Source organism: Carex rostrata, chromosome 4, assembly GCF_964058835.1.
Source record: "Carex rostrata chromosome 4, lpCarRost1.2, whole genome shotgun sequence".
NCBI classification, from domain to species: Eukaryota; Viridiplantae; Streptophyta; class Magnoliopsida; order Poales; family Cyperaceae; genus Carex; species Carex rostrata.
Window position 1 is genome coordinate 6,249,435 of NC_135921.1, and position 18,152 is coordinate 6,267,586.

Consider the following 18,152-nt stretch of genomic DNA (forward strand, 5'->3'; position numbering starts at 1 on the left):
GTCAGTGTCATATGTAAAAAATATTTTCAAGTATATGTATAAATACTTGCACAACTAGGTATAAATACTTGTGCGACGACGAGCCTGAAAGTATGTCATCATTGATTTCGTTTGAAAGAAAAAATTACGTAGAAGACGTTTGTGGTTTTAGATTCGTAAAATTCCTCACAGATCGTCAGATATGTGTATAACCATAATACTTTTATTCGTAAATAAAACATAAATCATGAATCATTCATGAAAAAAAATGTAAAAAAACATGATTTTTTTTTGTTGTTGCTATGATACCGAATTATATTCGAATTATTCTCAAATTATTAATTTTTAACTCCGCCGAATCAAACATAATTCTGATAGCGCTGTAATAAGACAGGATGATGTGTTATATAAAAGATATCCCGGCACAGATTTGTACCGCACAGTGACATAGAACATGATGCATGCCTAGGCCTTGTCGGTTTGTCTTGGACGAATCGTATCAGGCACAGGCAGGGTTTAGAGGGGTTTTAATTGTTCACAAAACCCTCGAGCGACGATCGACGATCGACGATCGACGATCTCGCCTTCCTCCCCTCCACTGCCTCTCCCTCTCAGCGTCTCTCCTGCTCGCCTCCACTTCCTTTGGATCTCCCACTAGTCTCCGTTTTCTGACTCTTGTCTCGGTAACTAATTAACTCATCTCTCTGTTTATCCTTCTATCTATTTCCTTGATTATTGAAATTAATAGATGCATTTGTATCTTTTGCGGAGGAAGTTTCTTGCGGTATTAACTCTTTCTTTATTCGCTCTGTTTCATGATTGCAATGAATTGATTGTTAAGCTGTGAGAGAACTCATTGGACAAACATTTTGCTAGAATTCATGTTTTCTTAGATTCTTGCGGTGAACACATACAAATAATGCATCTACCAGTTGGCGTTTTTTAATCATTTATATTTTTATTTGGTATATAGATATTTAAAATATGCCTTTCTTATGCATCCACATTTTGCTTACATTATTTTGGAATTATGGTGTCTCTTATTTAATGGATCAAGATAAGCCGTTTCGTTTTAGAATTTATTCTTAAGGAATAAGGATCCCCACTCAATAGCAAATGCAATAACAAAAACAACAACAACAACAAAGCCTTTAGCCCAAAACAATTATATGACAGGGCATCAATTAATAATACCAAGCGCAGAAGAAATAGAAAGAAATATTCCAATCCATTTATAATAATAGCATCAATTAATAATTATATGACAGGGCATTATGTGTGTAAGGACCCGTTGTGAGCATTTCTATCTTGCAAAATAATAGAAATCAAATAATTTAACATTATTGAAATACTGTGGCAAAATTTATTGTCCACTTTCCTGTTTCCTATTTCCGCTCTGTTCTTTTTCTGAAAATAACTATCGAAGCTGTGAATGACTTGCAAAATTTCTCAAGAAAACATCTATCCGGTTGGAGGTATGGTTGCAAATTAAATATTTTCCTAATTCAATAAATTATCTGTTGTGTTACCAAACTAGGAAGCAAATCATTCCAAATTATTATTCTGCCTTGGAATTCTGTTTGAGCGATAACAAAATTTCATGTGATTATCGGTAACACAAACCAAATGCCCTCTTCCTTTAGTAACAGCTGCTATTCTATGCCACTTGCCATGTTTCAATCTTATACTTTTGCTATTTTCTAATAATTGCTAAAGAATTTACCAATACTTTTATAGGTCTCAAAGATAATACACCATGAACATTTTTCAGCGCAGAAGGTGCAGTGTTGATCTCGATTTAGAACAAGATTATATCAGCAACTTGCCCAAAAATTTAAAAGAGGAAGTTCTTATGAAACTTCCAATTAAAGAAGCGATCAGGACAAGCCTTCTATCAACCAAATGGAAAAATGCGTGGATGTTAATTCCAAATTTGGTCTTCACAGAAGACTGTTCACAGTCAACGCTAATTAGGCTGGTTGATATAGTATTATCGCTGCATTACGGTCCAATTCTACAATTTAAACTCATCAGGAGACATGCATGCAATGAGGCAATTGGTCGTTGGATGCTCATCTTGTCCAGAAATGGAATTAAGAATCTTTATGTAAAATTGGGGAGTTTTGTTGAAAAATGCATTATTCCTTCCAGCTTCTTCTCTTGTATTGAATTGGAAGATGTGCTTTTATATTACAGCATCATACATGTTCCTCCATCTTTTCTGGGCTTTAAGTTTCTTCGCACTTTAAGGCTGTTTTCATGTAATTTAACTGGGATTACTGTAGCAAAACTCATTTCAAGTTGTCATTTACTTGAGAGCTTGGAGCTGGATGGCATTGTGGAGTATGGTCGCCTCGTCATCCATGCACCAAACCTTAGATGGCTGAGTTTCACAGGGGGTTTTGTTGATCTCTGTTTGGAAACCCCCAAGTTGCTTTTTGCGAACATTTTTCTCGATTGTTATCAGAATTTCACAATGCCAAGCGAGGATTGTAAGAGTAATATTTTGCAAGTTCTTGGTATTCTTTCTGCGATTGAAGAACTTCAACTGTGCTCTGAAATTATTTCAGTAAGTGATCCGTACAAGTTCCCATCAATTACCTTAAAGGTGTTTAATTCGCACCTTTTATGATCTCTATATAGTTTTGCATTTGGCCTAGAGATTAATGATAATCTATTCTTTGACTTGTTTTAGTATTTTGCCAAGGGGCCTATACCAGAAGCATTCCCGTCACCTTTCTACCAATTGAAAAAGCTGCATATCGACCTTTTTTCATACAAGGAAGAGATTGCAGTTGCTTGTTGTTTGTTCAAAAGTGCCCCCAACTTAAAGGTGCTCTCTTTCAGGGTGCGTCCAAGAAACTGTTCACAAATTGGCTATTTGTTTGGTACAATTAATTTATATTTCTATTCAGTATCATTTTCTCATTGTATTTATCTTTTTTTTCTTTTCTTTCCAGCTTCATGAAGAGGAGGGTTACCCTTCATCATCACTTGCTCAATCTTTTTGGGAGGTGAAAGGAATAGAATCTGACTTGTTTAACTGCCTTGAAATTGTGAAGATACTTAATTTTGAATATCCTGCGTCAATTCTAAATGTTGCAAAATTCGTCTTCTGTGCTGCACCTGTGTTAGAAAAGCTGGTTATAAGAGAAGAAAGCTACTTCGATGATTTAAAGGATAGCGTGGCATTCTTGAAGCAGCTGGCGAGTTTTCCAAGGTTATCAAAGATGGCTGAAATTGTCTTTGTTGAGTGATTTCCTATGATATAAAAGAAAGCTGATATAGGTACCTTTTTAGTGCGTGGAATAGTTCAGCAACATTTCAAACAATCTACTATATATATTTTGTATAGCTTTTGTTAGCGCTCCAGTGGTATTGACTATTGACATATATTTTGTTGGAGAAGTTGTGGTTTAAATTTCTTGTTCTGTTTTTTTTTTTTTTTGAAAACTTGGTAGTAGCTACCAAGATTTGTGAGGGGGAATCGAATTCTCAATCTTTGGGTATAACAACTTTAGGACATTTTTCTAGCCAATTGTGCTACCTCCCCTTTCTCATTTCTTGTTCAGTTTTAATCAAGACAATCTGATCTAGGCAAAGGCTTCTATGGACATAAGAACCTATTTGTAAAATGAACACCCTTTTTATTTTCAAAGTTCAAACAGTTGATCCGAACCGTTCATCTTGTTCTCCATATTAATATGTACTTGGAGACCAAATTTTACATTTTTCTGAATTTTTTTACTATTTATTAAGACGGGTACAAAATTCAATGGTCTGAATTTGATATTTTTTGTACCCATCTTAATAAATAGTGAAAAAATTCAGAAAAATGTAAAATTTGGCCTCCAAACACATATTAATATGGAGAACAAGATGAACGGTTCGGATCGACTGTTTGAACTTTGAAAATAAAAAGGGTGTTCATTTTATAAATAGGTCCTTATGTCCATAGAAGCATCACTCTCTGATCTAACATAGACTTGCTCGGATAATTTTGAATCTCCCATTACTTCTATATCACCAGAGTGGATCAAACACTCAAAAAGTAATTTGTTTCAAGAATAATTAATAAATCATGTTTGTAACAGTCATGCTAAACTCAAATATATATGCTGAAGTTAAACATATTTTAATTCCTCTTTTGAGTTTCACTCGGCAACCTCCGATTAGAATAAAATAAAATTAAACGTTTTGGTTTGTAAAAAAAAAAAAAAAAAACAGAGAGAGAGAGAATCCTTTCCGAATCAAATAAGTATTGTGTCAAAGATTGCATTGCTAGTAAGAAGATTAAAGATAGCAGGAGCTACATCCTTTGGCTCTCCCCAAAAAAAAGAAAGCAGGGAAGAAAGAAAATATAGAAGTAGAGGAAAAATGAATTTAGAGGTGTAGAAAGAAGATTGAATTTATGTGCTAGGTACATGTCAGTAGATATAAGAACTCGAATCTTTGAAGCAAAAAATGGTTGAACAATTATCCAGGCTAATAGTGCCAATAAAATAATGCTTGTTTTAACTAATTGCCCTTTCTTGTGATGCATGTATTTTGAATCTGGTACAATGATAGTATTCTTTTCTTCTACAGCCTTTTATTTTAGATGGACCTCTCCGGAGTATATTTTTGTGTGGTGCCTTCTTCTTTTCTTTAGAATAACAATGTCTTTTAGATGGACCTCTCCGGAATTAGGCAAACAAATTCAAAAACTAATTTATTAGAATAACAATCTCGTCAATACTAATTTATACATGTATTTTAAAAAGGGGATTTCTCAAGATCCAACTTATGGTTTAGTGACAAAGATAATTGCTTCCGTATGAAATGATGGATCTAGTAAGAGAGAATGGAGTCAATTGATGATCCCGTTTCATTTTCAAATTTTAAGCTTATACATGTTTTTCTACATAGTTTAGAGTAAAATGCATGAGTAATTAATCCCATTAATTTTCAATAATTTTATGCTTATACATGATTTTCTATATAGTTTATAGTAAAACGTTATGAATATTGTAAAATTACCCTTATACTCAACATAGAAATTTTATATGATTAATTTTCATTTTTTTACTTTCATAACTTAATAATCTAGTACCACCTTTGCATGTAAATACTAAATAATTAATTGACTTAACCTTCAATTTTTACTTTAAAAAATATTCTATCGCCTAAGAACGAGCAAAGATCATCCAAAAATGAGCTATGAACAGAGTTTGAGCATGCCTTCAACGTTCAAACAATCTAAACTTGGGCATTTCTCTTCAAAATCAGTCGCAACTTAAATTGAAACATTAGATATAATCTATTGCACATTAAAAAGTTCCTTTATCAAATTAACTTTGAGTCGAAACATATAAACTTTGTAAATACGTTTTCTTATTTAATCAATTTATTAGCGGCAACAGTCATCTAACTTTAAAAAAAAAATTGCATCGAAACAACATAGTATTTTTAAGAAAAAAAATATGCACAACACCTGTTGCATATAGCAAGAGAGAGGAAACTACCAATATCACTGTTCAAGGCAGATTTCACTAAAGCATTTGACACAGTCAGTTGGGAATTCATCATTAAAGTTATGAGAGCACAAGGAATGCCAACCCAATGGTTATCTTGGATTCAACATTGCATACTAGCAGGCACATCTCAGATTATGATCAACGGTTTACTGGATAGGAAAATCACTTTAAAGCGTGGGGTGCGACAAGGAGACCCTCTTTCTCCACTACTATTCATCTTAGCAATCGACTTCCTAGGAAGGTACACTCAAAACCTAGCATACACTGAAGAACTGAGACTACCTTTCAGAGATATGACCCCATGTTTATTATATGCGGATGATGCGATGTTCTTCCTCAAACCAGAAGTACAACAGTTACAAGTGTTGCAGATAGTATTGACGGTGTTCAACCAAGTCTCAGGTTTATCTGTTAACCTCTCCAAATCCGAACTCCTCATTTCAGAAGGGCCGCAGCTCCTCAAGCAAGAACTCGCCAATGTCTTAGGATGCAAACTAGAAACATTACCATTTACATACCTCGAACTTCCTTTATCGAACAAAATACTCCCAAAGTCTGCTTACCTGCCACTTTTACAAAGGATGAACAAGAAATTAGGAGGTTGGGCAGCAAAGCATTTATCCATTGCCAGAAGAATAGTTCTCGTAAATTCAGTGTTGTCATCGTTACCGACATACTTCATGTCTTGTCTGAAGCTGCCAGAATGGGTAATCAAAGATATAGACAAGATACGACGATCTTTCTTATGGCACGGAGTGGCATTGAACCAAACTAAGATCAATCCAGCAAATTGGAACTTAGTATGCACGCCGAAGGATTTTGGGGGTTTAGGTGTTATGGATTTAGCAGTCTTCAACCAAGCTCTACTGATCAAGTGGTATTGGCAATGGACTCGACCCCAAAACACACTATGGAAGCCAATAATGCAAATAAACATAGGCCATGATGGCCTACCTCTCTCACCCGTATTCACTTTAGCCCTCAAAAAATCGATTCAGTTTTGTCTGATGTCATTCACGCACGTGATAGGCAGCGGAGCACAAATACAACTCTGGAATCACAAGTGGGCTGGCACTCCCCTTTGTCAAAGTCTACCGAATTTGTACTCACATGCAATTGATCAAAATGTCAGTCTTCAAGAAGTCAAGACAGCAACCGCACTCACTGATTTTTTCAGATTAATCACGTCCGACATAGCGCTATCAGAACTCACGACCCTACAACAACTGCTGGCTCAACTCAACCTTCAGCCGAACACACATGATGACATAATATGGATCTGGACGGATTCAGGACTCTTCACTGTGAAGAGTGCCTATCAAGCAATGAAAAACTTTCCCAGGATAGCAAATCGAGCACACAAAGTTTGGAAACTGCACATCCCTCCACGAATGAAAGTGTTCGGATGGTTGATGTCACTTAATAGATTGCTAACTATAGACAATCTAAACAAACGAGGATGGCCATTGGTGAATAGATGTATACTCTGCAAAGTGGCATTGGAATCCGTCTCACACTTGATGGATGACTGCATATTCTCATTAGTGGTATACAATGCAGTATTGATACATAGCCCGGACAGGATGACACCAAGACATAATTCAATATCATACAGAGAGGCAATTTCAAACCCAAAGATCCCAAAAATTCAAAGAGGCACCCTTCTAATAACACAATTCGTCATATGGAGAGAACGATGCTCACGAATTTTTAGAGATTGCAACAAAGAAGTGGAAGAACTCAAAGATGAGGTCATATGGCAGCTGCAATTCGGTTAGAGGCAACAGACACAATATCAAGAAAATCAGGGACTAAAATAAATAATTGGCTAAGGAGATATACTGACAATGGCTTTGAGGGTACCAACAGCTAGGGTACCAACCGCACAAAATTCAACCTTTTATTCTCTTTCAAATCTATTTTATGATGTTTTCAATTTACTTCTTTCATATTTTCAGTTTTTATTTATTTTGTAGCTCAACTGTTTTGAGCTCAATTGCTTTTTATTTTGGTGGTTACCACCCTTATGTAACGGAACCTTTCGTTTAATATAAATGTGGGCAAGACCCTCATTTTTATTCAAAAAAAAAAACAACATAGTATTTTAAAAAAAAAATATGCAAAACGGTAAAAATTGAAAGAACAAAAATACACAATAAATAGGTAAAGTTCACATCCCAATAAAGCTAAACTTCGTATAATAACAATCAAGTTAACTTGGAGAGCAGTACTAAAATACTTCCAAAACCCTAACAAACCATTCTTACATTTTCACCGTCTCTTGCTCAAACTAAAGGAAATGAAGCGCCAACACATGCAATGAATTGGAGGTGACATTTCGAGAAATTCAAGGGACAACATGTACTAAAATCAGGTATTATTTGGAATTATATAATGACCATATCCTAGTTAGATCGAAAATAGTTTTATGATATAATGATAATTAATTAACGGAAAACATTGAATTGAGTTCTTTATCCGTGCTTAATTTTATAGCACAAAGTAATTTTTTCTAAGATGACATCTATAATTTATAACATATAAGAGACAGTATCAGAGAGAACAATTAATATATATAACCGTGCGTCAAGAGCAAGTTTGATGTGACAAGATGTAAAATCTATGCACTAACTAACTATCATAACAACTGTATACATTCGGGTAAATATGTGATGTCTCATTATTGGGGACTCAATTTTAATGTAAAATGTTAATATATATTTGCATAATCACTTGACTATAATCCAGAAGGTATATATATAGTACATTTGTGTTGAAAACATTAGTTTGCAACTATTTATGCAAATAATTAATACATGGTAAACAATTAAAGAGCAATAGTGAACGAATCGACGAAATTTCATATGCTTATCACTCAGGCATCTATATATATGTAATTATTTTGTATAAAGTACTGACAAATGAACTTCAGATTATTTGAACGTGTATATCTTTCGTAAAAAATTATATTTGGTTAATCTTTATTTTAGAATTATTAATGTGGTAAGTACTTAAAAATTAATTTAAGTAATTATGAACCTTATTTAATAATAAATTAAAGCAAAGTTTATGATTAATACGTCTTTGAATAGAATAGAAACATTTAATTTAAATAACATAGAAGCAATAATTTAAAACCAATTATGTAATTATAAATAATCTCATTTGGAAAATAAAACTTCTAAGAACTATAATGAAAAAAACTTCGTCAATTTCTGAAGCTTTTTAGGAACTTTTAGTTTCAGTACAGTTATTTTTCTCTTCAAGTCTATCAAAAAGTTTCTCACAATACAAAATCCGATTCGAGGCTTATTAATCATTATTAATTATGTACATTTGAGAATAATATTTTACTGGGCCCTTATTATTATTTTTTTATCAAAGGTTCTACATCGCAAAAAAAAAGAAAAAAAAAGAAAAGAAAATAAATCAGAATAACTACGCATTTCCCTGCAACTGATTAAAACAATGCATTTCCCTAAATCAAGTTGTATCAATTCAACTGTTTGGAATATATTAAATTAAATAATACTTAAGAAATATAATTAACTCATGCATATTTAATTATTTAGCGAGATGATCGCAAGTTTTAATGCAAGTTTTAATTTGTTTTCCACTTTTCCTGTATAGGCTGATAGGACCCGCACAGTGACATAGAGCATGATGAATCGTGTGAGCTTTGATTAATGGACGGACCTGATCAACAGTGGAAATATCCCAGTTCCCTTTAGAACTGGTGCCACCGCCACATACATTCGACGAAATTCGTACCAAATATAACTCTTTTATTCTCCCACTTCGCTGGCTTCCACACGACTCCTGAAGTAAGTAGGGTTTAGAGGGTTTAGGCGCCACCCTTCTGTTTTGGAATCGACAAAATCACAAAACCCTCCATCCACCATCTCCCCTCCCCTGCCTCTCCCTCTCAGCGTCTCTCCTGCTCGCCTCCTCATCTTTTGGATCTACCATAAGTCTCCGTCTTCTAACTCTCTCCTTACTTCGGGTAACTAATTAACTACACACTATATTTATCCATCCGTCTATTTCATTGATTATTAAATCGATAATGTGTTTGTGTCTTTTACGGAGGAAGATTCTTGCGGTATCTACTCTTTCTTTATTTTTCTTTGTTTCGCAATTGCAATGAACTGATTGTTGCGCTATGAGAGAACTCATTGGACACAAATTTTGCTAGAATTCATGTTTTGTTAGATTCTTGCGATGAACGCATAGGAATAATGCATCTAACAGTTGGCTTTTTTATGATTATTTACCTTTTTCCTATAAGTTAGTTTCGTAGCTGGGAATTTGAAATGTGCCTTTGTTATGCATCCACACCCAGCTTACATTATTTTGGAATTAAGGTAGAGTTTCTGTGTCACTTTGGGTTTGTTTGATTCAATAGATAGAATAGAGAGATTTTTTCTCTTATTTAACATATCGAAAGAACCCATTTATCAGTTTGACAACTAAATGTTAAGGATCCCCACTCAATAGCAGATCCAACACCTAAAAATTTCAAGCACAAGTGAAATAGAAAGAAATATACCAATCCCTTTATAATACTAGCATCAGTTAATAATTATATGACAGGGTATTATGTGTAAGGACCTGTTGTGAGCATTTCTATCTTGCAGAATAATAAAAATCAATAATTTAATATTATTGAAATACTTGACATTGTTCTCCAGTTCCCCATCAGTTTCTTTGCTGTTATTTCTCCAATATAGACTTTAATGAAATGTAATGAACCTTTTATCCTATATTTTTTGTGGACTATGGAAAGAAATGTATCCTCATTGACAAATATTTTATTTATTTTGTAATTGTTTCTCCTGTTGTTAATCTAATATGTGAATTGGCAAAATTTAATGTCCACTTTCCGGTTTACCCTTTCCCTGTTGTTCTTTTTCTAAAAATAACTATCTAATCCGTAAATGACTTGCAAAATTTCTAAAGAAAACAGCTATTCAGGTGGGGGTATGGTTGGAATTTTCCTACTAACCATAGAGAGCAAATTAATTATTTTGGTAATCCGATAAACTATCTGTTGTGTTACCAAATAATACTTTGTCCTGGAATTATGTTTGAGTGATAATAACATTTACAGTGATCATCTGTAACCTAAAAAAAATGCCCTCTACCTTTCTTTAGTAACTCATGCTATTCTATACCACTTGCCCAGTTTCAATCTTATGCTTTTTCTATTTTCTAATAATTGCTAAATAATTTACCAATGCTTTTTACAGGTCTTAAAAGATCATACGCCATGAACAGTTTTCAGCCCCAATTGGGTAGTACTAATCTTGATTTAGAAAGCGATTATATCAGCAACTTGCCCACAAATATAAAAGAGGAAGTTCTTATGAAACTTCCAATTAAAGAGGCAGTGAGGACAAGCCTTCTATCAACCAAATGGAAAAATGCGTGGATGGCAATACCAAATTTGGTGTTCATAGAAGATTGTTCACAGTCAAAACTAATTAGGCTGGTTGATCTAGTATTATTATTGCATAGTGGCCCCACTCTACAATTTAAACTCGTCAGTAGGCACAAGTGCAAAGAGGCAATTGGTCGATGGATGCTTATCTTGTCCAGAAATGGAATCAAGAATCTTTATATAGAATTGGATTCTGTTAAAAGATGCATGATTCCTTCCAGCTTCTTCTCCTGTCTTGCATTGGAACATGTGCATATATTTCGCAGCACCATTCATGTCCCTCGCTCTTTACTAGGGTTTAAGTTTCTTCGCACCCTAAGGTTGTTTTTGTGCAAATTAACTGGGAATGTATCAAGACTCATTTCAAGTTGTCCTTGACTTGAAAGCTTGGAGCTATCTAGACTTATTGAGTATGGTTGCCTTGTCATCCATGCAACGAACTCAGATGGCTGAGCATTGGAGGGGAGTTTGGTGATCTCTGTTTGGAAACCCCTAAGTTGAGTTATGCAAACATTAGTCTCCTGATATATATTGGATGTTTTATGAATTTCAGTCTGCCAAGTGAGGATTGTAAGAGTAAAATTTTGTGAGTTCTTGGTAGCCTTTCTGTGATTGAAGAACTTGAACTACACGTTGCTTTTGTTACGGTAAGAGATCCATACTTGAGAAAAGTTCCCATCAATTGCCTTAATGGTGATTAATTTACACCTTTTAAGTTCTCTATAGCTTGTATTTGGCCTACATGTTAATGGTAATCTATTCTTTGACTTGTTTTAGTATGTAGCGATGGGGCCCATACCAGAAGCGCTCCCTGTACCCTTCTATCGATTGACAAAGCTTCATATTGACCTTTGTTCTGCATATAAGAAAGAGGTTGCAGCTGCTTTTTGTTTGTTCAAAAGTGCCCCCAACCTAAAGGTGCTCTGTTTACTGGTACGTCCAGCAAATTGATCATTAAATTGGCAATCTGGTACCATCTTGTTTGCTACAATTAATTTATCTTTCTATTCAATCTCATTTTTCATTGTGTTTTTATTTTTTTTCTAGCTTGACAAAGAGGTGCGTGACTATCCATCGTCACTTGCTCAATCTTTTTGGGAGGTGGAAGGAATAGAACCTGACTTGTTTAACTGCCTTGAAATTGTGAAGATACTTAATTTTGAATATCTCGAGTCAACTCTAAATGTTGCAAAATTCTTTCTGAGCACTGCGCCTGTGTTAGAGAAGCTGCTTATAATGGAATGCAATGTTGTTGATTCAAATGATGTCAGGTCCGTCATGAAGAAGCTAGCAAGCTTTCCAATGTTATCGAAGATGGCAAAAGTCGACTTTGTTTACTGATTTCCTATGAATTATGATATAAAAGAAAGCTGTTATTGGTCCTTTTTTGAGTGCATGAAATAGATCAGCAAGATTTCAATCAATCGACTATTTTTTTGTATTTCTATTAGCTCTCTAATGGTATCAACATATGTTTAGTTGGAGGAGTTGTGATTTTTCTTGTTCATTTCTATGCCTGCAAAAGAAAATTCTCTGTTATTAATTTTAGAAGAAACAAACAAATATGAAGGAGATTTTTCTTTGCGCCTTAATATATGATTAAAACTCGGTTATAATCTTATAGACAATCTGATCTAAAATAGACCCCTCAGGTATGTTCAGGACTCTTCAATTACTTATTTTCACCAGAGGATCAAACCCTCAAAAAAGGTTATATGAATTAAGAATAATGAACAAAATAATGTTTGTGGGATGAACTGGAATTAGGGGTGAAAACGGAGTCGGATTATCCGACGGATATCCGTTCCGAATCCATTTAAAACGGATACGGATAATACCGGATACGGATCCGGATATTTATTGGATATGGAAAAATAACCCGGATACGGATACGGATAATTCCGTAAGGGTATAAACGGAGCGGATATCCGTATATATCCGGATCCGTCTGAACCCCACGGACCCGCTAATTTTTTACCCCGCTAATAGCGGGTTGCCAGTCTTCGAGGACCAGCCAAGTGAATTTTAATCTGCACCCCGCTTATTTTATAGCCCCTCCTCCTAGCGACTCTTTTTAATATTCTCGTGTGGGACCAAACAAATGCAAATGCTGGGAACCGGACAGAGCGCGCCTCTTGACATGAATTGTTGTGGGAACTAGGAAGCTTGGCCACGTAAATTATGGAAGGCCTGTTTATAGTTGGGCCTAATTATAACTCATTTATTTGTTAGGCCTTTCTATAATGCTTAAAGAATAAATCAAAAGACCAATAAATAAATATAAGGTTGGAGCAAAATATCAAGGTGAAAAGTCTAAAATTATGATAACTTGTGACAACTGTGAGTTGGCATTTGGAATTCAAATATATTTAAAATTTAAAAGAACTGAATTAAAATTATATTTATTTACTTTATATTTGAATGTAGTTAAAATCATAATTATATTATCAGATTTATATAACTCAATTATCCGAACATTATTCGTTTTATATCCGTATTCGAATTCGTATCCGTGGACTATCCGTTCCGTATCCGTATCCGTTTAAGGCGGATTTGGTTTTGAATTTTGATATCCGTTTACTATCCGTATCCGTATTCGTATCCGCTCATTGTCCGACGGATGCGGATATGGTATCAGCATTATCCGCTCCGTATCCGCTCCGTTTTCACCCCTAACTGGAATGTTCTCTTTTGCTTTTCTCAGCTATATCAATGAATATTGGAATTTGTTGCTCCATTGTTAAAGACAATATTGTTTTGGTTTGTAAGAAAAATAAAAATAAAAAAGAGCGAGAATCCTTCAATTTGATATCTACGACCTTTCAGATATTTTGATTAGTATAAATTATATCTGAGATTTTTCTTTGTTCTTTTACAGATTTCAGAAAGACCCTTATTTTTCTGGGTGAAATTTATGAGCTCGCTGTTTGTTTTAGGAGATTCAAATTAATTATCTTTTTATTTAGACAGCAATTTATGTTTGATTGCCCACCTCCTTCGAATCTCTATTAATCAATTTAGTTTTGAATAAGAATAATTATTTCAGAGAATAACAGAGAATATGCCTCTTGGATAAAATAGGCCTGACCTGCCAATCCGATTTTTTTTTTTATAGCTCCAAAATTCTTGTAACGTTATAAAACTCCAAAAAGCATGTTTGTATGATATGAAACTCCAAAAAATGTACTGTATCAAGTAAAACGCCAAGAAAAAACAAAAGAAAACCAATAATCAAGTGTCCCTGCCCTATCATGGTGTTATGTTTTTATAGAGTAAACTGGGATAACAACTCCAAATTGGAAATGGTAGCTTTGAATGAGAAATAATAAATTTTCCAAAGTAGAAGAGGACTTTGCCTAAATTAACTACATAGATCTTTTTACATAAATCAAAATAAAACACAAACAAGAGAAAATCTTCAGCCGTTGACTGCTAGCCCGAATTTGGGAGAAAAATCTATTCTATAAATTTCATTGTTCCATTCGCATTCAAGTACTAATTTAAGCAATCTTAAACAAACCAAGTTGAAAAACCACAATCCTAGTCTCAAAGCATGCTTACTACGAAGTCTGCACTTCCTAACCGGACCAATGAAATTTATAGAGTGGAATGAGATCAAAATTCTCTTTGAGTCTAGTGATAGATCGATGGATGGTTTTTCTGAAAATAACTATTTATTTGGTTTTAGCGATAATAATTTTGAGTGAGTCTATGGTACTATGCATATTACGATTTGGCACCGTGTTACAGCTCTATATTTGAGTTTTCAAATCCTAACGGTTGATCCGAACCGTTCATCTTGTTCTCCATATTAATATGTGTTTGGAGAACAAATTTTACATTTTTTGAAATTTTTTTACTATTTCTTTAGATTTATTGAAAATCACTGTTTTTGGATGGTCCAGAATTTTCAGATCAAGTGATTTTCTAAATATCTAAAAAAATAGTAAAAAAATTTCAAAAAATGTAAAATTTGGTCTCCAAACACATATTAATATGGAGAACAAGATGAATGGTTTGGATCGACCGTTAGGATTTGAAAACTCGAATATAGAGCCGTAGCACGGTAACAACCCGTGATATGCATAGTACCATAGACTCACTCATAATATTTCTAGTGATTGTAACCAGAATCAAATACCCTCTTTCTTGCTGTAATAAATGTTGCTATTCTATGCCAATTACTTGCTCCGTTTCAATCTTAATTATACTTTTGCTATTTTGTAATAATTGCTAAAACATTTACCAATGCTTTTTATAGGTCTAAAAGACAATACACCATAGAACATTTTTCAGCCCAGAAGGGGTAGTGTTGATCTCGATTTAGAAAAAGATTACATCAGCAATTTGCCCATAACTATAAAGTAGGAAATGCTTATGAAACTTCCAATTGGAAAGGCGATCAGGACAAGCCTTATCAACCAAATGGACGTATGCATGGATGTCAATTCCAAATTTGGTGTTCAATGAAGATTGTTCACAATCAACGCTAAATAATTAAACTGGTTGATCAAGTATTATCACTGCCACAGTGGACCAATACTACAATTTAAACTCATTAGCTATGCTAGCAATGGGGCAATTGATCGATGGATGCTCATCTTGTCCAGAAATGGAATCAAGATACTTTATATAGATGTTAAAAAATGCATGATTCCTTCCAGCTTAATCAACTACTAGCGTCTATTTTTTTAATCTGATTCGGTTGAATTTTATTAACCGTATATGTTAGTACTATTTAGACACAATTCGGATTTCATGTACAAAGTATCCCTATTCATACACAACACTCACTGATACGGTTGTGTAATCGTGTGTGGTCGAGTTTTCGGATCGTGTGTGGTCGCGTTTTCTGTAATAGTGATAATATGTTTTTTAATCGGCTTATAAATTAGTATTTTAATCGGTGAAAACTAGATACATCAAAGTCGATTATGTGAGCCTATAAATAGATCAGGTCATATATACTTTTTTTTTTTTTTTGAGATAATGGCAGCAGCTGCCATACTTATTCTATTATTTGGTATTTAAAAAAATAAAAATATAGTCAAAGGTATCAAATTATAAAAAAACTACGTGAGCTAAGTAGGATATGTCATGTATCTTGTAATTGTGTGTTTCTCTCGTACCATACCGAACTTTTGATGGTGCAGTAGCAATTTTCTAAATGTGCGGATTGTAAATATATCTATCCATTATCTAGCACATCAGAATATCAGATAGAGTGAGGCTATGATAAAATCGGCCATTTTTATTAATATCCCTAAAACAAATGAAAATTTTAAATATGTCCCTGCTCCCAATTTTTTTTTATAGATGCCCTGACCGCCTGGGCCCAGGGCGGCCCAAAATACCCTCTGAGGCGCCAGCCCCTGGGGCGGCCCACAAGCCAAGTGAGGCGCCACACCCTGGGGCGCCCCATTAGGCCTGTGAGGCGCCACCCCCCCAGGCGCCCCATATGTAGTATGATTTAAACCCATTCGTTTTCTGCCTCTGCACTTCCCGATTTGAGAACTTCTCTCGAGGCGAGAAGCTGAGTGAATATGTATTTTTTTAATTATAATAATTAGTTATTACTGTTGCAAGTACTGTAGCGAACTGTACATTTACTGTAGAAATTTACTGTTGCAAGTAATGTAGCGAACTGTACATTTACTGTTGCACGCACTGTAACGTACCGTACATTTACTGTAGCAATTCCTGTACACCTACTGTAGAAAAATTGTAATTTTTTTTTTTTTTTTTTTAAAATATTTTTCAATTAGTCATTTATTACTGTACCCATTATTATGTCATGTAATACTTGTAAATTTTTTTTTTGAATGTAGTTTGTTAAAGAAGAGATGTTAGTTGCACTGTATGTCGGCGGCAAGCTAGAAAGGGATGAAGATGGCGTGCATTACACAAAAGAAGTCGCATTTGGCTTCGAGATTAATGAAAATACCACATTTGAGGAACTGAAGCAGCTAATATACGAAAAGACATCTGTAAACCCCAACAGGTATGAAATAGAATTGGCTACACGAATTGACAACTCACGTGGGGGGGGTGGGTAGACCTTACTTTGTTAAGTTTCCAATAACAGATGCCAATTTGTGGAGAGTTGTGTATACTCAATTTGTAGCTTGTGGGGTCCCGGTAATGGACATATATTCGAAGAGGGTTCCCCGAACGAGGGCTGGACCTTCAAGTTCGGCTGGGGCTGAACCTTCAGGTTATGATAACCAGGGGTACCACCAGCACTCCCCTTGTGACAACCAGGGGTACCATCAGCACTCCCCTTATGACCACCAGGAGTACCACCAGCAATCCCCTTATGTCAACCAGGGATATCACCAGCACTCCCCTTATGACAGCCAGAGGTACCACAGCCCCGGTTATGACAACCAGGGGTACCACAACTCCCCAGAAAATATTGAAGAGTTACCACCACCACCCAGACAGACACCCATAATCCCTAGATTTCCAACTATGCCAGAGTCAGGACCGGTACCCGTTAATCGAAATGATATTGATATTGATGTTGATGCTATTGATGCCATACCAGAAAGGGAAATGGAAACGGGGGATGAATACCAAGGGGTTTGGGAAGCTGATGACTTATCAGATGGTGATGCAAATGTACCAGGTTTATCCAGGGCAGAAAAATTCCCGATTACAGGTCGGGGAAGTAAGCATCCAGTCGCCACATTCAACGACACCACAGCTTTTGAAGAGGCAGACATTAGTTTCTTTGGTCCTCGTGTTGTATACAATCACGAACTTGCCGCAGGGCAACTTTATACCAACATAGATGAACTTGTAAAGAAAATCAATGAGACTCATGTTCACGGAAACTGGGAATGTATAATACAAAAAAGGGACCGAACAAGGTTAGTTGTGCTGTGTAAAACTCACCCGCACTGCGAGTTCCGCCTTTTTGCAACCCCTGCGGGTTCAGGGGAAGCATGGATGATTAAGAAGTGTGAACCACCTCATACATGCAAGTCTGCATCCACAAGGAGAGACCATGCGCAGCTGACTGCATCATTAATTGCCGATGTAATTGAGGAGGACATTAAGTTGGATCCATCGATGAGCATCAAGGCGGTGGCTATGACCGTCAGACACAAATACAAATATGTAATCCCAAAATACAACAGGCTGTGGAGAGGTCGTGAACTTGCAGTTTGCAGAATATTCGATAGTTGGAATGATTCATATGGCTATCTGGCACC

At 35.2% G+C, this 18,152-nt stretch overlaps 2 protein-coding genes across 4 annotated transcripts in view; both read left to right on the forward strand.

The window, feature by feature from the left end:
* The first annotated feature begins 543 nt into the window (after positions 1 to 543).
* The window catches only part of LOC144552873 (F-box/FBD/LRR-repeat protein At1g13570-like), a 43,668-nt gene continuing 26,059 nt past the window's right edge, over positions 544 to 18,152 (forward strand). The window contains exons 1-4 of one of the 3 annotated variants that reach the window (XM_078300898.1): positions 544 to 662; positions 1,717 to 2,548; positions 2,675 to 2,827; positions 2,940 to 3,278. In XM_078300898.1, the coding sequence (XP_078157024.1) occupies positions 1,736 to 2,548; positions 2,675 to 2,827; positions 2,940 to 3,236 (1,263 nt within the window). In that variant the 5' untranslated portion in view covers positions 544 to 662; positions 1,717 to 1,735 and the 3' untranslated portion in view covers positions 3,237 to 3,278. Of the gene's footprint in view, positions 663 to 1,716; positions 2,549 to 2,674; positions 2,828 to 2,939; positions 3,357 to 18,152 lie in introns of those variants that run through there. The other 2 variants (XM_078300897.1, XM_078300899.1) reach the window with 2 other exon arrangements.
* Positions 5,570 to 12,276, forward strand: LOC144553200 (uncharacterized). Its single transcript, XM_078301300.1, has 4 exons — positions 5,570 to 7,268; positions 10,745 to 11,184; positions 11,713 to 11,868; positions 11,983 to 12,276. Exons 1-4 carry the CDS (start codon positions 5,570 to 5,572, stop codon positions 12,274 to 12,276), a joined length of 2,589 nt encoding a protein of 862 aa, XP_078157426.1.